Source organism: Papio anubis, chromosome 11 (genome assembly GCF_008728515.1).
Source record: "Papio anubis isolate 15944 chromosome 11, Panubis1.0, whole genome shotgun sequence".
Classification (NCBI taxonomy): Eukaryota; Metazoa; Chordata; class Mammalia; order Primates; family Cercopithecidae; genus Papio; species Papio anubis.
The window spans coordinates 70603121-70625583 of NC_044986.1; the positions used below are offsets into that span (position 1 = coordinate 70603121).

At 45.0% G+C, this 22463-nt stretch overlaps 1 protein-coding gene and 1 non-coding gene across 5 annotated transcripts in view; one reads left to right on the forward strand and one right to left on the reverse strand.

The window, feature by feature from the left end:
- The first annotated feature begins 13177 nt into the window (after positions 1-13177).
- Positions 13178-22463, forward strand: part of VCL (vinculin) — a 122835-nt gene continuing 113549 nt past the window's right edge. For all 4 annotated transcript variants that reach the window (XM_009214623.4, XM_009214624.4, XM_003903744.5 and 1 more), the window contains exon 1: positions 13178-13472. In XM_009214623.4, the coding sequence (XP_009212887.1) occupies positions 13305-13472 (168 nt within the window). In that variant the 5' untranslated portion in view covers positions 13178-13304. The remainder of the gene's footprint in view (positions 13473-22463) is intronic.
- Positions 21812-21882, reverse strand: TRNAG-GCC. The gene has a single exon. It is a non-coding gene; the product is annotated as a tRNA-Gly (tRNA).

The following is a 22463-nucleotide window of genomic DNA, read 5'->3' on the forward strand; positions in this document are numbered from 1 at the left end:
CAGGGCAAATTGAATGCTTGCTTCACTAGTTTTCCTCTCCTCAGGGATCAACATCATGCACTGCCTGTTGACCAATGTTTGTTGGTATATTTGCCTTTTTAAAAGTTTTTAGACAACAGGGTAGATCTAGTTTCTGTTACTCTGTCTTGGTCAAGATTGGAAGTCAAATTCCTATTTGATTATGCCAGTTTTAATTAGATTATCTGCTATTTGCAGCTAAAAACATTCTTTTTTTTGAGACAGAGTCTTGCTCTGTCACCCAGGCTAGAGTGCAATGACGCAATCTCAGCTCACTGTAACCTCCACCTCCTGGATTCCAGCGATTTTCCTGCCTCAGCCTCCAAGTAGCTGAAACTACAGGTGCGCACCATCACATCCAGCTAATTTTTTTTCTTTTTTCCTTTTTTTGTTTTTTTGAGACAGAGTCTCACTCTGTCATCCAGGCTGGCATGCAGTGGCACAATCTTGGCTCACTGCAACCTCCACCTCCTGGGTTCAAGCAATTCCCTGCCTCAGCCTTCCGAGTAGCTGGGATTATAGGCATCCACCACCATGCCTGGCTAATGTTTGTATTTTTAGTAGAGATGGAGTTTCACCGTCTTGGCCAGGCTGGTCTTGAACTCTTGACCTCATGATCCACTCGCCTCGGCCCCCCAAAGTGCTGGGATTACAGGCATGAGCCACCACGCCCGGCCAAATTGATGTTATCCAATGATTTCTTTTATTATTTTCTCTCTTTCTTTGAGACAGAGTTTTGCTCCATCGCCCAGGCTGGAGTGCAATGGCGCAACTTTGGCTCACTACAACTTCTGCCTCCCGGGCTCAAGCGATTCTCCTATCTTAGCCTCCTCAGTAGCTGGGGTTGCAGGTGCCCACCACCACACCTGGCTAATCTTTGTATTTTTAGTAGAGACAGGGTTTCATCATATTAGTCAGGCTGGTCTTGAACTCCTGACCTCAGGTGATCTGCCCACCTCGGCCTCCCAAAGTGCTGAAATTACAGGCGTGAGCCACTGTGCCTGGCCGATTGAGCCACCGTGCCCAGCCGATAATTTTTATATTTTTAGTAGAGTCGGGTTTTGCCATGTTGGCCAGGCTGATCTTAAACTCCTGACCTCAAGCAATCTGCCTGCCTTGGCCTCTCAAAGTGCTGGGATTACAGGCATGAGCCACCACACCTGGCTTGCAGCTAAAAACATTCTTAATGGATATATGCCATCTTTGCAATCATTGAGGTAGCTCATATGTATTTTGACTAAAATGTAATCTTTATGAAGAATAAAATTATTTTAAATGGTGATATACTAAAATCATCTGCAGGGCTGGGCACGGTGGCTCACGCCTGTAATCCCAGCACTTTGGGAGGCCAAGGCGGGCGGATCACGAGGTCAGGAGATCAAGACCACAGTGAAACCCCGTCTCTACTAAAAATACAAAAAATTAGCCGGACATGGTGGCGGGTGCCTGTAGTCCCAGCTACTCGGGAGGCTGAGGCAGGAGAATGGCGTGAACCTGGGAGGTGGAGCTTGCAGTGAGCCGAGATCGCGCCACTGTACTCCAGCCTGGGCGACAGAGCGAGACTCCGTCTCAAAAATAAATAAATAAATAAATAAATAAAATCATCTGTAAAAAAGGAGATGACTATAATCATCACTGTATTTGATATTAAAGGTTGTGGTTAATGCAATAAGAAAACAAAACATATGAAAAAATATTGGAAATCAAGTGGCAAAGTAAATATGATTTTTCAGATTATATAATTGTATAACAAGAAAACTTAAGATACTCTACTAAAAATAAAACCTTATTTATAATTAATAAGATAATTTATCTTATGGCAAATTATGACGCCCAGGCTGGAGTACAGTGGTGCTATCTCGACTCACTGCAAGCTCTGCCTCCCGGGTTCACACCATTCTCCTGCCTCAGCCTCCCGAGAAGCTGGGACTACAGGCGCCTGCCACCACGCCCTGCTAATTTTTAGTAGAGATGGGGTTTTGCCGTGTTAGCTAGGATGGTCTTGATCTCCTGACCTTGTGATCCACCTGGCTCGGCCTCCCAAAGTGCTGGGATTACAGGCGTGAGCCACTGCGCCTGGCCTAAATTTTTGTATTTTTAGTAGAGACAGGGTTTCACCAAGTTGGCCAGGCTGGCCTCAAACTCCTGACGTCAGGTAATCCTCCTGCCTTGGCTTCCCAAAGTGTTGAGATTACAGGCGTTAGCCACCGCGCCCAGCCCTTTTTTTTTTTTTTTTTTGGAGACAGAGTCCTGTTCTGTTACCCAGGCTGGAGTGTAGTGGTGCATTCTTGGCTCACTGCAACCTCCGCCTTTCGGTCTCAAGCAATTATCTTGCCTCAGTCTCCCAAGTAGCTGGGATTGCAGGGGTGTGCCACCATGCCCAGCTAATTTTTGTATTTTTTTGTTAGTAGAGATGGGGTTCCACTTTGTTAGCCAGGCTGGTCTCGAACTCCTGATTTCAGGTGATCCGCTCACCTCAACCTCCCAAAGTGCTGGGATTACAGGCGTGAGCCACTGTGCCCAGCCGATATGTACCTATCTTATTAAATTTATTTGGGCCAGGCATGGTGGCTCATGCCTACAATCCCAGCACTTTGACAGGCTGAGGTGGAAGGATCGCTTGAGCCCAGGAGTTTGAGACTAACCTCAGTAGCATAGGAAGACTCTGTCTCTATAAAAATAAAAATAAAAAATTAGCCAGGTGTGGTGGTGCACACCTGTGGTCCCAGATACTTGGGAGACTGAGGCAGGAGGATCGTCTGAGCCTAGGAGGGCGAGGCTGCAGTGAGCCGTTACTGTGCCTCTGCACTCCAGCCTGAGTGACAGAGTGAGACCCTGTCTCAAAAAATAACAATAAAATAAGTTTATTTGTTGGTATTCATAGTTTATTGATAACTGAAATGGATTTTTTCCATTCCCCTTTCCAGGAAGTTATTTCTGATTTAAAGAAAAGCTATTTTAAAATTTGCCATAAGATAAATTATCTTATTAACTATAAATAAGGTTTTATTTTTGGTAGAGTATCTTAAGTTTTCTTGTTATACAATTATATAATCTGAAAAATCACATTTACCTTGCCACTTGATTTCCAATATTTTTTCCATAGGTTTTTCTTTGGTGATCAAGATAGTGATATTCAACTTGATGCCCTCATTAGTAGTTGTTAGCACCTTTGAATGATGTCTGTTATGGCTGGTGAAATGCTGAGTTGCTAGATGCTCTGTAGAGTCAAGAGTCAGACTATGAGATACATACAGTTAACGGTTTGGTTGGCAAAGCTGTGGACAAGATAGAAAGTTGAAGATGATAGTGAGAAACTCCTAAATATTATAGGATGAAAGCTGATGGGAGATAAATGGGTACTATCCCTTGTGGGAACGTTTTACCAAATTTACAAACTTCAGGATTTCTCTCAAGTAAATTTCGGAAAACCTTGGAATTCCTGTGCCAGCCGAGGATTGTTTTTTTGTTTTTTGGGTTTTTTTTCTAGACAGAGTCTGGCTGTGTTGCCCAGGCTGTAGTGTAGTGGTAAGATCTCGGCTCATTGAAACCTCCGCCTCCCAGGGTCAAGCAATTCCCGTGCCTCAGCCTGCGGAGTACTTGGAATTACAAGAGTATTTTAAAAATAGAGGCATAGAAATCCACACAGTATCAAGAATTGTTCTTGCGGCCGGGCGCGGTGGCTCACGCCTGTAATCCCAGCACTTTGGGAGGCTGAGGCAGGTGGATGACGAGGTCAGGAGATTGAGACCATCCTGGCCAACATGGTGAAAGCCCATCTCTACTAAAAATACACAAAAATACAAAAAAGTAGCTGGGCATGGTGGGGGGCGCCTGTAGTCCCAGTTACTTGGGAGGCTGAGGCAGGAGAATGGTGTAAACTCGGGAGGCGGAGCTTGCAATGAGCCAACATTGCTCCATTGCACTCCAGTCTGGGCAACAGAGCGAGACTCTGTCTCAAAAAAAAAAAAAAAAAAAAAAAAGAATAAAAAGAATTGTTCTTGGAGATGGAGTTAGTAACTTCCTAAGTTAGTGTTTATCAAATGCCAGATCTTGGATTGATTTCATCAGGTTCATGAAGGAACTTTATTAATAATACAGATTCTTTGTCCTCACCAAGGTCACTTTAAATAAAACTATTCCGGGAAAGGCCTAAAATTTGTTGTTGTTTTTGTTTTTTTTTTTTGAGACACAGTCTCCACCTGTCACCCAGACTGGAGTGCAGTGGCACAATCTCAGCTCACTGCAACCTCCGCCTACTGGGTTCAAGTGATTCTCCTGCCTCAGCCTCCAGAGTAGCTGGGACTACAGGTGTTTGCCACCATGCCCAGCTAAGTTTTATATTTTTTAGTAGAGACAGGGTTTCACCACGTTGGCCAGGCTGGTCTTGAACTCCTGACCTGAGGTGATCCACCCGCTTCGGCCTCCCAAAGTGGAGGGATTATAGGTGTGAGCCCCTGTGCCCGGCCACATGTTACTCTTAATGTTTTGAAGGTTACAAATGGCGTGCAAATGTTAGTGATGTGTATTAATCAGAGCTCATTCAGTTGCTAGTGACAGAAACCCAACTTGAGCAAACTGGCTCACACAACTGAGAAGAAGAAGGAGAGATTTTTCAGTCATGGCATGCTCTAGTGATTCAAATTATGTCTCTAAGGATTGGATCTTCCCGTTTCTTAGAAGGTTCTCTCTCTACTTAGTGGGCAAGAAAGCCACTGTTGGCCCAAGATTCACAACCCTGCTAGGTGGTGGTGGGAGGCAGAGAGCAAGAGCAAGAGCACGTGCTCCTGAGTGAGAATTTGCTAATAGGCCGGCATAAGAATTCCAGAAAAAACTGGCCAATCATGGGTCACATGCTTACTACTGAGTTGGAAAAGGGTTGTAGTCAGCCTCATCTGAACCATCTGAAATAGATTCTTTTTAAGAAAGAAGACTTTTGTCACTACACAAAGATGGGTGTGATTCTGGGAAGTCAAAAAATAAGAGATGATTGCTAAAAATGATAAGTATGATAAGGGCAAGGAACTCATCAGCATCTAACTGTGGCTTTCAAAGTGGGGTCTAGGCCACACTCAGGATCTCTGAGACAGTTTTACAGGGTTCACATTATCTTCTTTCTTCTTTCTTTCTTTCTTTTTCTTTTTCTTTTTTTTTTGAGACGGAATTTTGTTCTTGTTGCCCAGGCTGGAGTGCAATGGTTCGATCTTGGCTCACCGCAACTTCCGCCTCCTGGGTTCTAGGGATTGTCCTGCCTCAGCCTCCCAAGTAGCTGGGATTACAGGCATGCGCCACTACGCCTGGCTAATTTTGTATTTTCAGTAGAGACGGAGTTTCTCCATGTTGGTCAGGCTGGTCTCAAACTCCTGACCTCAGGTGATCTGCCGGCCTCAGCCTCCCAAAGTGCTGAGATTACAGGCGTGAGCCACCGCGCCCAGCCGGGTTCACATTATTTTTATAAAAATATGTTATGTTATCACGCCTGTAATCCCAGCACTTTGGGAGGCTGATGCGGGAGTATCACGAGGCCACGAGATCGAGACCATCCTGGCTAACGCAGTGAAACCCCTTCTCTACTAAAAATACAAAAAATTAGCTGGGCCTGGTGGTGGGCGCCTGTGGTCCTATCTACTCAGGAGGCTGAGGCAGGAGAATGGTGGGAACTCAGGAGGTGGAGCTTGCAGTGAGCTGAGATCGTGCCTGGGCGGCAGAGCGAAACTCCGTCTCAAAAAACAAACAAACAAACAAACAAACAAAAACTGGGCATGGTGGCTCAGGCCTGTAATCCCAGCGCTCTGGGAGGCCGAGGCGGGAGAATTGCTTGAACCCAGGAGGCGGAGGTTCGGGTGAGCCAAGATTGCGCCATTGCACTCCAGCCTGGGCAACGAGCGAAACTCTATCTCAAAAGAAAATGTTATGTTAAAATGTGATGAGTTTATTATTTTCAAATAATTTAATCAATATGTTTTAAAGTTATCATTTTTTTCTAAAACAGGAAATATTGATTTCTATTTTGTCATACATAATCAACATATAATTGTATTATCATAAACATCATACACAATTTTATCAACATAATTATGCCTCTTTGGCCAGCAAGTGAAGGAAAACCCAAGCGAAACTGGACTAAAAAATAGGGGGATTTATTTGCTCAGTGTGCTGGTTAATTTTGTGTTAACTGGGCTATGGGGTGCCCACATATTTGGTCAAACATTATTCTGGGTGTTTCTGTGAGGGTGTTCTTGAACAAGACTAATGATTAGGTTGATAGACTGAGTAAATAAGATGGTCCTCACTCCTTAGTGTGGTTGGGCCTCACTGAATAATTTAAAAAGCCTGAATATAAGGAAAAGAGTGAACTTCCTCCAAGTAAGATAATTCTTTCCTGCCTGATTGTGTATGTTTGAATTGGGATTTTTCTCTGCCTTCAGACTTGAACTGAAACACTAGCTTTCCTTTATTCTTGACACTGCTGGCCTTCAGACTGGAGCTAAATCTCTGTTCTACTGGGTCTCCACCTTGCCAACTCACCTTGCAGGTCTAGGGCTTGCCTTCCTCCATAATTGTGTGCACCAATTCCTTATTTTACACACACACACACACACACACACACACACACAGACACACACACACAATTCAATAGGATAGATGTAACCTCCAGTTGGTTCTATTTCTCTGGAGAACCGTGACTACCATGCAATCCTCCTGCCTCAACCTCTCAAGTAGCTGCAATTACAGGATATACTCTTCATATATTTAGGTAAAAATAGCAAGAATAAAAATTGAGCACTGTACTTCTAAGGGGTGAATTTTTTGGTGTGTGAATGATCTCAATAAAAAGCACATGAGAAAAAAGTTGAACACACACACAAAATACAGATGAATAGGAAAAAGGCTGAAAGAGAATACATTAAAATGCTAATAGTAGCCATCTCTAGGAGCTGGAATTTTACATAATGTTAATAGTCTTGCTTGTAACTTTCTCACACAACACAGATTAAAGTACAATAAAAAAGTGTATAATTAAAAAAATTGGAAAATGTATGAAGTTGAACATTACTTAATCCACGCTGAATTTTAAAAAATTGGTCAAGAAAAGAGAGGAACCACAATTCAAAGTGATGGGGGAAATGGTTGTGGTTTTGGGTGGAGGTGGAGGGTGGGGCGTGGTGTACACGTCAGCATTTGGAGAAAGGAAGGAAGAGCTACTAATGAAGCCACTGTGTGGTTCACATGGGGAAGAGGCTGCCGTAGTGGTCTAGATAGAGAAGGTTCATCTATAATGAGCTGGAGAATGCAGTGTATGTGTGTATGTGTATGTTACAGGTTCACTCGTGTGGGCACAAAGTGTATTGGAGTGTATGGAAAGATGTAAGTAAATCTTAGCCATATAACCGATACTCAGCAGTCCAAAAACGAGGCAGGAGGAGAGCCCCAAAACCTGGAGGGACACTGAGCATCGTAACTAAATATAGAAGTCTCAGGTTTTATAATCAGCTCTATCCTGGATTAAAATTTTCATAAATTGCACTGGGCCCAGTGGCTTACGCCTGTAATTCCAGCACTTTGGGAGGCTGAGGCGGGCGGATCACCTGAGGTCAGAAGTTCAAGACCAGCCTGGCCAACATGGTGAAACCCTGTCTCTACAAAAATACAAAAATTAGCCAGACATGACGGTGGGTGCCTGTAATCCCAGCTACTCGAGAGGTGAGTCACGAGAATCTCTTGAACCTGGGAGACAGAGGTTGCAGTGAGCCGAGATCATGTCATTGTATTCCAGCCTGGGTGACAGAGCAAGACTCTGTTTCAAAGAAAAAAAAAATTCACAAATTGTACTTACAACTGACAGTGGCTACTGTGTCTCAATTTCCCAGTCTGTATATGAAAGAGCTGTACTTCTTGTTTTCTACCTACCTCAGAGAATTGCTACAGACTAAAACAATAGAAAGTTACCCACGTCATGAAGCCATGTGTAATAGAGTTGCTGCCATCAAAAATTCTTCCCCAATGATTTCTTTTTTTTCTATCTTTTTTTTTTTTTTTGAGACGGAGTCTCACTCTGTCACCCAGGCTGGAGTGCAGTGGCACCGTCTCGGCTCACTGCAAGCTCTGCCTCCCGGGTTCACACCATTCTCCTGCCTCAGCCTCCCGAGTAGCTGGGACTACAGGCACCCACCACCACGCCCGGCTAATTTTTTGTATTTTTTAGCAGAGACAGGGTTTCACCGTGTTAGCCAGGATGGTCTCGATCTCCTGACCTCCTGATCCGCCCGCCTCGGCCTCCCAAAGTGCTGGGATTACAGGTGTGAGCCACCGCGCCCGGCCTTCCCCAATGATTTCTAATTTAGAAATGCTAAATTTGGAGGCTCACACCTATAATCCCAACACTTTAGGAGGCTGAGATGGAAGCATTGCTTGAGCCCAGGAGTTTGAGACCAGCCTGGGCAACATAGGGGACCCTTGTGTCTATTTAAAAAAAAAAAAATTAGCTGAGTGTGATGGCGGCCCACACCTGTAGTCCCAGCTACTCGGGAGGCTGAGGTGGGAGGACTGCTTAAGCCCAGGAGGTCAAGGCTGCAATGAGCTGTGGTCACACCATTGTTTACTCCAGCCTGGGTGACAGAGCTAGACCTTGTCTCAAAAAAAGGAAAAAAAGAAACATGAATTTTTTTTTTTTACATATCTTACAATGTTCCCTATCATTAGTGGTCTCCAAACTAATTACACGGTAAAGAGTAATGTCGAGCTAGCCACAATCAAGAGCAAATGTCAGACAGTCCTTTACCTCTGTAGCTTATAATCCTGTAGCAATTTCCCTTTTCTTCCTTATCTTTGAGTTGCATGAACATTCACTTCAGTCTGACTAATCACTGATCTGGAACATTCGCCCACCTCCTGCCTTGTTCATTCTGAAATGTCTGCCCTCTTGCCTGCCTAACCAAACATTATTCTTCCTTTGAGGGCAGATTTAGTTCCACTGTCCCATAGACTCTTTTTTACCCTTAGGCCCATAGGGATCTCCTCCTGCTTGGAATCTGAGCATCACACACTCTTTGCCACATATTTGCAACTTAGTTTCATGATGATTCCTTAGTCTAGCCCATGCAATGTACTGACCTCTCTCTTTCTATGGTAACATTTCAGTCCTTAATAATCTGTGCTATGTTTAGTGAGACTGAAAACTTTATTATCCCTACTTTAGACATTAGAAACCAGATTTGTAATTTTTCAAGTGTCAAATGAGAATCATATGGCTAAGTGCTCACATACATCTGGGGTTCTATTACTGTGGAGGAAGAGCAGAACAGATATATTGGAGGACATCTAGCAGCCTGTGTCATAGGAGAGAAATGTAAACTGATCATGTCAGAAAAGGACAATTAAAAGGGTTACTACAAAACAGCTCATGCCAGGGCCTTGGTGTGAGAAATCATAAAAAAGAACTGAAAGTGGACCTTCAAGGTAAGTATATTAGTGATCTATTGTTATGAACAAATTGCCACAAACCTAGAGGCTTAAAACAACACTCATTTATTTTATTATTATTATTTTTTGAGACAGAGTCTCGCTCTGTTGCTAGGTTGGAGTGCAGTGGCATGATCTCGGCTCACTGCAATCTCTGCCTCCTGGGTTCAAGCGATTCTTCTGCCTCAGCCTCCTGAGTAGCTAGGACTACAGGCACGCACCAACATGCCCAGCTAATTTTTGTATTTTTAGTAGAGATGGGGTTTCACCATATTGGCCAGATGGTTTCGACCTTTTGACCTCGTGATCTGCCTGCCTTAGCCTCCCAAAGTGCTGGAATTACAGGCGTGAGCCACTGTGCCTAGCCACAACTCATTTATTATCTCACAACTGTGTAGGTCGGAAGTCCTACATGGTGTGACTGGGTTCTCTGCTCAGTGTCGCAAAGCTGAAATAAAGGTGTCTACTGGACTGAAATCAAGGTTGGAGCTCTCAGCTGGAGGAAAAATCTGTTTCCAAGATCATTCTTCTTGTTGGTAGAGTTCAGTTCCTTGTAACTGTGGGACCAAGTTCCCTGTTTCCTTGCTGGCTGTCAGTCAGGGGCCACTCTCAGCTGCTAGAGGCTGCCCACATTCCTTGACCCATGGCCTCCCACGTTTTTAATCTAGCAACAGCTCATCAAATCCTCTTGTGCTTTTGAGTTCATTTGTTGTAACTGGCTGGAGAAAACTCTCTGCTTTAAAAGAGCTCATGTGATTAGGTCAAGCCCACTTTGATAATCTCCCTATTTTAAGACCAACTGAGCTATATAATGTAATCTGATTATGAAAGTAAAATTCGTTATAGTCACAGCCTGGGGATTACGGAGAGTGTGTATACGCGGAGTGAGAAATCCCGGGGGACATCTTAGAATTCTGTCTACTGCGCTAGGTTAGAGTTAGACAAGCACAGATAGCTTTCTAGGTGGGAAAAAAATGTGGAGAAAAGCTCAAAAGTGAAACTCTACCAGGAATTTCTGGAGACTGTGAATATGTCAGTTTGTGACCGCGCTAATAATGATAATGGTTTCTTTTACTGAAGGTCTCCTGGATGCTTTACAAATTCATTCACCAATCCTTACATCAGCTCTATGAGGGTGCTATTATTCCACTTTTATAAAGAAAGAAGTTCCAGCAGAGAGAAGAAAAGCCATTTGCCAGAGTTATATCCCCATCAAGTTGTAAAGCTGGGGTTCTGGCTTGAGCTCTGGATGGTTCTGAATTTATGCTGTTTGCACTGTTTAACCTGCTTGTCTGTGGTCTAGGAGGGGAAGCTGAAGGCAATAAGGTTGGTCTGGATTCAGATTGTGGAGGGCATTGGTGTTAACACGTGCTAATGGGCACCAAGAAAGATTTTAGAGGGAGCCAGTGAATGTGGAAATGAGGGGGATGGAAGTGAGTATGATTTTGGATGTGGGGGAGCAATGGGCTGGATGTGCAAAGTGATATTCTTTTTGGGAGGTTAAGATGGCCAGTCAGGCATTAAAGACGATTACATCATCAATCCTCTGAGTCTTCCTGCCAATCTGTAGGAAATACATGGGACAGAAGAACAGGTTAAACTGCACATAAATATACAATCAGCAAAGTGGGGACAGGGTGAGGATTTAAAAAAATCATATACTTTTTGGGAGGCCAGATATACTTTGGGAGGCCAAGGCAAGTGGATTTCTTGAGTCCAGCAGTTTGAGATCAGCCTGGACAACATGGCAAAACCTTGTCTGTACCAAAAATACAAAAATTAGCCAGGCGTAGTGGCATGCACCTGTGGTCCCGGCTACTTGGATGCTGAGGTGGGAGAATAACCTGAGCCTGGGGAGGCCAAGGCTGCAGTGAGCCGAAATCACACCACTGCACTCCTGGGCAATCGGTGTGACACCCTGTCTCAAAAAATAAATAATAAATAAAATAAAATAAAATAAAATAATTTTTAAAACAAAAAAATCATATAGTTCCATCACTCAATTTTTCTTTTTTTTTTTTTGGAGAGGGAGTCTCACTCTGTTGCTCAGGCTAGAGTGCAGTGGCGTGGTATCAGCTCACTGCAACCTCCACCTCCTGGGTTCAAGCAAGTCTCCTGACTCGGCCTCCCAATTAGCTGGGATTACAGGTGCCCGCCACCACACCTGGCTAGTTTTTGTATTTTTAGTAGAGACGGGGGTTTCCCCAGGTTGGCCAGGCTGGTCTTGAACTCCTGACATCAGGTGATCTGTCCGCCTCGGCCTCCCAAAGTGCTGGGATTACAGGCGTGAGCCACTGTGCCTGGCCCCATCACACAAATATTTATACTATTAACACAGAGCAATGGGCAGAGAAAACAGCTCTGGTGGTTGTGGTAGGACTAGACAAAACGTTTCATTTGACGTGAGGATCTTTTGGTTGGAGGCATTACTGAAAGTGTTTTGCCTCAGAATGGGAAAGCTTGGGCAAAAGTGAATTTGGAAGATATACAAACCGTGAGGGAACTGGTTAATTTGGTCTTACCTATCAAAATATAAAATGCACACACTTTTGCATTTTTCACTTCCCTGGTAGGCATTTGTCCTAGATTAAATACACAGATGCACAGCACAGGGGCAAGTACAATTAATGCAGAATTTTTTTTTAGACAGAGTCTGGCTCCGCCGCCCAGGCTGGAGTGCAGTGGCGCGATCTCGCTCACTGCAAGCCCCGCCTCCCGGGTTCACGCTGTTCTCCTGCCTCAGCCTCCGGAGTAGCTGGGACTACAGGCGCCCGCCACCATGCCCGGCTAATTTTTTGTATTTTTTTTTTCTTTTTTAGTAGAGACGGGGTTTCACCATGTTGGCCAGGATCAGCATTGTTTTTTAATAGTGAAAACCAGAACCCAACCCAAGTCCATGACTAGGAACATTGGTTCTGTAAATAGTTTTATTTCATGCAATGGAATACCATGCAGTCATTAAGAAGAATGAGGTAGCCCTTTACCAACAGTGAAAGATAAGGGCATTTTCATCAAGGGCAATCATACCTAGTTCCAGGAAAATGTTTATTAATCTCATTTACTTAGAAAATATATATGTAGAGGTGAATCTATAGACAAGTCTAGAAGGCTATACACTCAGCTGTTAAACAGAATATCTCTGAGGCGGGCAGGGGGAGGAGCCTGCGTTTACATGAATGGGACGCTGCTGTTTCTCAGTGCACCTCTGCTGTTTGAATCTTTCACTAAAAACGTTCCCATGCATTACTGGGAGGGAATGGAAGGAGTATTTTGAGGGTTTCGTGTGAAGGGAAAAGTTGAGGAGGGGACGTGGGCGACCCCTTGGTCTCCTGAGACTCAAGCACCGCCTGAGGTGAGGAGACCCCGCCCAGCTGAGGTGATTCTGCAGAGGGGCGGAGCTCCCCAGATCCGAGGCGGGAGGCGGCCCGGGGGCGGGGCCAGCCGGCTCCAGCCGTCCGCTCCGCTCCCACCATGCCCTTATAAGGAGCGCCCGGCGTTAGGGCTCGGGAATCCGGTAGCAATCCCGGCGGCTCAGCCCCAATCCCAGGCCCCTCCCTTGGGAATGGGGGAGGGGCGGGGTTTGGCGGCGCGGTGGCTGGGGTGGAGCATCTCGAAAAGGGACCAGTAGGAGTGGCGGCCCAGGTCTGAGCGGTGCTGCCATTGGGCGCGGCGACGAGAGGGGGCGGAGAGTCCGTGAGGCTGGTTACGCCGAGGGAAGCCCCGACTCTGTAGTCGCTTCTCAGAGTCTGTCTCTTCGCCGGTTCCCGGCCCCGTGGATCCTACTTCTCTGTCGCCCGCGGTTCGCCGCCCCGCTCGCCCCCGCGATGCCGGTGTTTCATACGCGCACGATCGAGAGCATCCTGGAGCCGGTGGCACAGCAGATCTCCCACCTGGTGATAATGCACGAGGAGGGCGAGGTGGACGGCAAAGCCATTCCTGACCTCACCGCGCCCGTGGCCGCCGTGCAGGCGGCCGTCAGCAACCTCGTCCGGGTGAGCGCGCAGGGCCTGGCGCGGGAGCGGGCGCGGGAGGTGTCCCCCGGGCCCCGGCCCGCGTCGCGGCTGCCTGCGGCCGGCTAGCTGGCCGTGACTTTCCGCGTGGGTTCCGGAGCCAGGCGCCGAGAGTTCGAATGGCCTCTTCTCCGCCCTGTGACCTTGAGCGAGTCCTGAGCCTCTCTCGGCCTCAGTGTCCTCATCTATAAAATGGGAGCAGTCATGGAAAAGGCTGCCTGGCGGGCTTGTCGTAAAGATCCGGCGAGGTATTATTTGTGGAGTGCCTCGCGCGGCGTGTGGCCCACAGCAGGCACCCAATAAATGAGAGTTGCTGGGATGTCCGAGGGTCCCTGCCCCGCGCAGGCTTCGCCCCCACGTTGACTTCCTCGCTCTCAGCGCCTTTTTAGGCCTCCTCGATCTGGCTGTGGGGGAGGGAGAGCGGGCCCTCCCACGGATCCCTTGCCTTCTCTTCCAGGGATCCTTATTTGAGCCACGTTGTCCTCCTTTCTAATACTTCTTCCCCTCACCCTGAGATCCGCCTCGCCCACCCCCGCTCCCCAGAGCTCCCTATATTCCGCCCTTTTATTCACTTGCCTCACTCTCCGTCGCCTCCTCCTCCCTCCTGGGCGTTTTACTTACGCTCACTCCTCTGTCACCCTTACACCTTTATGCAGTTATTCGTGACCACAAGCCCTGTTTTTCCTTCCGCTCAGCCCTGCTGCCCTTCCTTTCATTCCCTCCTGTGGACATTTCCACCTGGCTTTACCTGCTGTCAAACGGCCTCCTCCCACTGGGGCCTTTCTAGACTCGGGGGCCCTCCTTGGCCCCTCCTCGGCCCCTCCTCCTGGCAGGAAGCAAGATGGAGCTGTTGGGAGAGGCCTGTGGAATCTGGGATCTGCCGCCCCTGCCGGAGAGAAGGCTGGGGCATCCCCTCCCCATCCACAACTTTCCTGGTGGCTCCGCAGACCCCTGTAACCCACAGCTGTGACTCATAACCGAGGTGATTCCTGGAGGAGGAGGAGCCCATGTCTGAAATGGGAAAAAAGAGGTGCTGAGACCAGTCTCCCAACACTCCCCTGGCTAATGTCACACTTTTCTTTCTCACCCTGGGTGGGTGACTCAGACTGGTCCTGCATGTGAGGAACAACTTTGGAAAAAGTTCATACTGCTCCCCCACTGAGCTGTGTAAATAGTGTGTTCAGGGCAGTTGGGAGGCAACTGTGGGTCTGTCTGGGTGGGGCTTGGGTTACTTATCTGATTTGAGCTCCTCAGTGCACTTAGAGGCTCTTTAGCAGCTGAAAGTCTTCCTCGGTCTTCAGGGGTCCCTGGACTGTCTCAAGCAATTTAGGAGACTGATAGCTAGGAAGACAGGGTGACACCACCGTCCAAATTCCTGATCTTTCTTGTGTATAGCTTTAGTAAGAATCTATTCATTCAGTAAGAATGCTGTATTCATTCACAATGTCTACTTGTACATTGTTCTTCTTTTTATAACTAATTTGAACAGAACACTCCAGAGTACATTCTTATGTAGTGTTGTCTAACATGGCTGCATTCCAGGCCTCCATTTTTCAACAAATAGGAAACAATGTAAAGAGACAAGGTAATAGTGTCTCTCCATGTAGTACTTCAGGAAATGAAATCTTAAAACCACATGTTGCACTTGGAACAGAGCTAGTGTAGTCTAGGGGTTGATAGCTGGTTAGGCTATTTAGAGAAAAGTTATTTATGGACTTCCATGCCATGAATTAATAAGCATTGAATGTCTGCTATATGGAAAACATTGCAATAAATCAGTGGTTCTCAGCTTAGAGTGTGCATGAAAATCATCAGTGGGGCTTTTTAGAAATAAAGATGTCCAGCTTCCAAGGGTCAAGGCCTTTGTATTTTGCTCTTTTTTTATTTTTATTTTATTTTATTTTTGTTTGAGACTGGGTCTCACTGTCATGCAGGCACTGGAGTGCAATGGCGTGATCATAGCTCACTGCAGCCTTCATCTCCTGGGCTGAGAAAATTCCTCCCACCTCAGCCTCCCAAGTAGCTAAAGGCCTTTGTTTGTTTGTTTGTTTTTGAGATGGAGCCTTCCTCTGTCATGAGGCTGGAGTGCAGTGACATGATCTGGGCTCACTGCAACATCCTCCTCCCAGGTTGAAGCGATTCTCCTGCCTCAGCCTCTGGAGTAGCTGGGACTATAGGTGTGCACCACCGTGCCCAGCTAATTTTTGTATTTTTAGTAGAGACGGGATTTCATCATGTTGGCCAGGATGGTCTCCATCTCTTGACCTTGTGATTTGCCTGCCTTGGCCTCCCAAAGTGCTGAGATTACAGGCGTGAGTCACTGTGCCCGGCCAGGCCTTTGTATTTTTTAAGAAGCTCCATAGGTGATTGTGATATACGCCCTTAGTTAGGAAACACTGTAATACACACTGTGAGACAAATACAAAAGAAATAAGGTTATAAGATGAAAACAATGATATGTAGTTAAGTTATATACTTTCCAACACATACAAAAGAGGGCACTTGAGATTGGTGGTAGCTATGGGTTAGCAGAGACAAAGTAGGGAGGATTGTGCTGATAAATAGTTAATCATGAACAAAGGTACTTGTGAGTAAGTCACTTCCAGGTTATAGCAAGTACATTATCTTCATTGCAGCTCAGGAGACAAGTTGGAGAGAAATTGGAGATGAAGTTGGTGTGTGACATATGGGCAGTGTAACACAGGCCATATCCAATAGGATGAACAAAGAGAGCAGGAGAGGGAGGAGGATGAGAATAGTGTGTGAGAAAGACTGCGTGAGAATGGCATGTGAGAATAGTATAGTGTGTTTTGGGGAGGCCAGAGGACCTACCCATTGCTTCACATCCTTGGTGCCAATTGTGATCGTTAAATATGTGGATTCTGTACATGCTTCAAGATTGTTCCTAGAGGTCAGGCCTTGTCTGATATTTATCTCTTTTTAAAAAATTTTATTTTGGTTTTAAATAGAGACAGGGTCTTGCTATGTTGCCCAGGCTGGTCTCAAATCCCTGGGCTCAAGCAGTTCTCCCGCCTTGGCCTCTCAAAGTGCTGGATTATAGTTGTGAGCTAGTGTGCCTGGCCTGATATTTCTTTATATGGTCCTCAGTTCCTGCCCTCAAAATTGGCACATGGGATCACTCAGTAAATATTGTTGAAGGAACTATGGGAAGGGAGACAAATTGGGAAGCTTTTAAAATTGGTTGGTTATGAAGAAAATGAAGGTCTGGAGTTGGGAGTGGCAGGGAAAATAGAGAAGGAATTAATCAGAAATATATTAGAAGAAGAAATAATAGAATTGGATAATTGAACTCTGAATTTGCTAGGAAAGAAACATTGTATTACTGTAAAATAATGAAACTGATTTTAGAACAAATCTTCTGGAATTTAAATAATCTGGGTATTTATTTGGAGTTATTTTGGGAGGTTATATCCTTATTCCAGTGCTTTTCTTTGGGAATTTCTTTCAGATTATTTACATACGTATGCCAAATTAGTCTTATTTTGGTCATAAAATGTACATTTTGACTGAAGTAAGCATTCTTGAGCTCAACTACTTCATTTACTGTTCTTGAGTCTAAATGACTTTCGGATATTTCCATAATTAAAATTTACTAGATGAAGATGAAATTCTCAATTGTTGTACATAGTCATTCACTTATCAAGCAGGTTTTTATTGAGACCCCTTCAAATGTCAAAGCAATAAGTGTGATGCCTGACACAATCAGTATGATACTGAATTGGAAATCTTAAGTGGCACTGAGGAAACAGAGTATGATGGAAAGTCAGAGGAAAACGAGATTACTTTTGATTGGAGAATCAGGGGAGGCTTCATGGAGGATATAACATTGAGTTGGGTCTTAAAGACAGATGAGATTTGAATGTTTAGAGATGTGGTAAGAAAGGCATTACTTGGCCAGGCTTGGTGGCTCATGCCTGTAATCCCAGCACTTTGGGAGGCTGAGGTGGGCTGATCACGAGGTCAAGAGATTGAGACCATCATGGCCAACATGGTGAAACCCCGTCTCTACTAAAAATACGAAAATTAGCTGGGCATGGTGGCCTGCGCCTGTAGTCCGAGCTACTCGGGAGGCTGAGGCAGGAGAATCGCTTGAACCTGGGAGGCAGAGGTTGCACTGAGCCGAGATCGTGCCACTGCACTCTAGCCTGGGCCACAGAGCAAGACTCCGTCTCAAAAAAAAAAAAAAAGATATTACTTAATTTTATGGGGGCAGGACTCATTAGGATTTGTAATTTCATGTGTATTTGTTAAGCAAAGTAGTCTGGTCACTGATATATATATATATATCTATATATATAGCAACTGGGTCATCACTTTTACTCCACACTTAGGGAGGGGGTAGGGTGGGAGTGTTTATTTATTTATTTATCTTGAGATGGAGTCTCTGTAGCCCAAGCTGGAGTACAGTGGCGTGACCTCAGCTCACTGCAACTTCTGCCTCCTGGGTTCAAGTGATTCTCCTGCCTCAGCCTCTCAAGTAGCAGGGATTACAGGCATGTACCACTTAAAACTCTATTTAAGGCAGTTTTAAACACAGAGAGTGAGTCCAATTCAATAATGAAACAAGGAAGAGGAGGTAGTCAAGGGAAGGGTGGGAAAGGAAAAATAGGGAGGGGCACAAGAAATTCTAAGAAGGCTTAGATTCAGCAGGCAGTGTGAAAAAGTCACAAGTCTTAGACTGAGTACTTTGTAATATGGTATATACATTTTTCTTTTTTTCATTAAAGTGGCCCATTGAAATGTGTCAGTCTGTGATGTGACATTAAAATCATGCAAGTTTTATTAATGGGGCTTCAGATACTTTGCTTTCTCCAATGCATCTGAGAGCATGTGTTGTAAGTACTCCTTGGGCTCATGAAATATTTATTTTGGGAGTTTTTGTGGCCTTGACTTTTATGGGCCTCATCCGTATATCATATGCTCTTGGGACCAGGTCTGGGACAAATAGCAGTATTAGCTTCACTTTACACTGATAAATGGGAAAGACTGCTTTGCTCTTCTTTTGCTGTTTTTTAGAGATGGAGTCTTGCTCTGTTTTCCAGGCTGGAGTGCAGTGGTGTGATCATAGCTCACTGCAGCCTTGAACTCCTGGGTTCAAGAGATCCTCCCACCTTAGCCTCCTTAGTACCTGGGACTACAGGGGTGCACCTCCACGCCTGGCTAATTAAAAAATTTTTTTTGTAGAGATGGAGTTTCACTATATTTCCAAGGCTGGTCTTGAACTCCTGGCCTCAAACAATACTCCTGCCTTAGCCTCCCAAAGTGCTGGGATTATAGGCATGAGCCACTGTGTCCAGCCTACTCTAATCTTTAAAGGAGGTCAGCAGTTAATTTTATCATTTGTAATTATTAGTATTAACATCTGAAAATATTTTTGCTTTAAAATTCAGTTGATATTAGACTTTATTTCAGTTAAATAAATAACAATGTTTGGGTGAGTGATTTTTTTTCTTAATATTTTTCTGTGTTTTCCAATTTTTGAAAATTAACATATAATTCCTATGCTAAGGAAAAAAATACAGTAAATAAAAAGAATATTTATATGATCATTTATAGCTCATAAAATACTTTCATATTTATAATCTCATAGCAATCTATGGGTAGGTATAGTGGTGGTCTCCGTTTTACAGATGAGGGAGGATACTGTAGTTCAGAGAAATTAAGTAACCTGCCCACAGTGGCACAGCTAGTTAGCCTGGACTTGACCTGTGGTCTGTTGTTCCAGGTCCTCTGCTTTTTTTTTTTTTGAGAAGGCGTCTCGCTCTGTCACCCAGGCTGGAGTGCAGTGGCACGATCTCGGCTCACCACAACCTCTGCCTCCTGGGTTCAAGCAATTCTCCTGCCTCAGCCTCCTGAGTACCTGGGATTACAGGCACGCTCCACCACACCCAGCTAATTTTTGTATTTTTAATAAAGACAGGGTTTTACCATATTGGTCAGGTAGGTCTCGAACTCCTGACCTCAAGTGATCCACCTGCCTTGGCCTCCCAAAGTGCTGGGATTACAGGCATGAGCCACTGCACTCAGCCTACATTTTTTTTTTTTTTGAGATGGAGTTTCACTCTTATTGCCCAGGCTGGAGTGCAGTGGCATAATCTCCGCTCACCACAACCTCTGCCTCCTGGGTTCAAGTGATTCTCCTGCCTCAGTCTCCCAAGTAGCTGGGATTACAGGCACCCACCACCATGGCCGGCTACTTTTTTGTATTTTTAGTAGAGATGGGGTTTCACCATGTTGGCCAGTCTGGTCTCGAACTCCTGACCTCAGGTGATCTACCCACCTTGGCTTCCCAAAGTGCTGGGATTACAGGCATGAGGCACCGCTCCCGGCCTAAAATTTTAAATTAAATGAACATATGCATATCATTTATTTTTATTTATAACATATAGTATTAGGAATTATTGTACAATGAATATTTCCCATCCCCAGCTTTCAAATATCTGGTATAGCCAAATTTGAACCATCTCATGGAATTTATAATGGGCTTTGACTGAAACAAGTGAAATATATACTAAGAGAAAGGAATGAATGGCTAACTGCCCATTGTTTGAGATAACAAAAGTGTTCAGGCTATTTTGGGTTGTGGTTTTTCTGTTTCAGAGTCATTTCAGTTATGCAGATCACTTACTAAATTCATAACGTGAGAGTATGTTGCCTTCTATCTGAAAGTGGCATTGGGATTTTGCATTCTCTTCTTGGGAGTGCCTTTTTAAAATTTAATGATTTAGACCAGATGTTGATATATTATTTGGAGCCCTGCTGGTTACAATGCAGTCTCATACTATGAGTCAGAATTCCTCATTAAAGGATCTTTATTTCCCTGAACCATATGGCAAGAGACAAAGATATCATAAAGTTGATCTGCTGCTTTTTTGCTTCCTGGCTGATTTGGGCCCAGCCTTTTCATTAAACCTTTAGGTCATGGTTCTGACAGCGGGGTGTATTTTTACATAATAAACCAGCATTAGGGCAGTATCAAAAGAAGTAGCGGTCCTTAATGAGCAAATATCAGAGATTAGCTGCTTTCTTTGTAGAGGTTTCTTTCTAGAATATGCTGTTTGGTTGGAATTCTTGATGAGGAAGGTCCATTCAGTCAGTTCTTGTTGCTCTCAGGCAGGTCAGCCCTTAAACCTTTCCATATAGATAGGACTAGAATAAAAAACAAACTTCTGCCTTGGCATTTTTAAGCTTCAACAACTTTCAGTGCTATATAATGTAAATCCTTCAGAGTTAACTTTTGGGGGGGAAATTCAAGTCTGTAATAAGACTGAAACATGGAGAAGAAATTTGATATATTGGAGGAAGGACCTCCCATTTAAAGCTTTCATCTGTCATTCTTTTCCTTGTACCTTGGATCTGTAGAAGTCTTGTAGTATATGTTTGAATATATTGAACCACATAAGTTCAGGTAACATAATTTTCAAATTGTCTAGGTGGCTGCTGCTGTTTTTTTTTTTTTCCCTAGCCATTTTAGTATTTAAGTCTGTTTCTATTGGGAATTGTTATGGAAAGGAAAGCTATCTTACCTTATTTATTATTATTATTATTACTATTTTGAGATGGAATTTCACTCTGTTACCCACACTGGAGTGCAATGTCATGATCTTGACTCACTGCAACCTCCACCTCACGGGTTCAAGCAGTTCTCCTGTTTCAGCCTCCCAAGTAGCTGGGACTACAGGTATGCGTCACCACACCTGGCTAATTTTTGTATTTTTAGAAGAGACGGGGTTTCACCTATTGGCCAGGCTGGCTTTGAACTCCTAACTTCAGATGAACCAACCCCCTCGGCCTCCCAAAGTGTTGGAATTATAGGCGTGAACCACCGCGCCCAGCCACCTTTTTCTTTTTCTTTTTTTTTTTTTTTTTTTTGAGACGGAGTCTCGCTCTGTCGCCCAGGCTGGAGTGCAGTGGCGCGATCTCGGCTCACTGCAAGCTCCGCCTCCCGGGTTCACGCCATTCTCCTGCCTCAGCCTCCCGAGTAGCTGGGACTACAGGCGCCCGCTACCTCGCCCGGCTAATTTTTTTGTATTTTTTTTTAGTAGAGACGGGGTTTCACCGTGTTAGCTAGGATGGTCTCGATCTCCTGACCTCGTGATCCACCCGTCTCGGCCTCCCAAAGTGCTGGGATTACAGGCTTGAGCCACCGCGCCCGGCCAAATAAGTAGCAATGAGGTCTTGCTATGTTGCCCAGGCTGGTCTAGAACTCCTGGTCCCAAGTGATCTTCCCACCTCGGCCTCCCAAAGTATTGGGATTACAGGTGTGAGCCACTGCGCCAGGCCCAAATGGGAGAGTGTGCTGCATGGGCCGGGAATCGAACCCGGGTCTCCCACGTGGCAGGCGAGAATTCTACCACTGAACCACCCATGCTTTCTTTTTCTTTACTTTTTTGAGATGGAATCTTGCTCTGTTGCCCAGACTGGAGTGCAGTGGTGAGATCTCAACTCACTGCAGCCTCCGCATCCCGGGTTCAAGTGATCCTCCCTCTTCAGCCTCCCAAGTAGCCGAGATTATAAGCATATGCCACACATCCAGCTAATTTTTTTGTATTTTTTGTAGAGACAGAGTTTCACCATGTTGGCTAGGCTGGTCTCAAACCCCTGACTTCAAGTGATCCATCCGCCTCGGATTCCCAAAGTGTTGGGATTACAGGCCGTGAGCCACTGCACCAGCCTACCTTTTTCTTCTTAACAAGTTACAAAAAGATTTATTAGGGAAGGAAGTTGAGAATATGTAAGTAGGGAATTTTGTTATTTTGTATTTTTATCATAATTGAAGTATTTTAGTTTTCATATCGCACTAAAAATAATACTATTTTTTTCTTTTTTTTCCACACGGAGTCTTGCTCTGTGGCCCAGGCTGGAGTGCAGTGGCTGGATCTCAGCTCACTGCAAGCTCCGCCTCCCGGGTTTACGCCATTCTCCTGCCTCAGCCTCCCGAGTAGCTGGGAC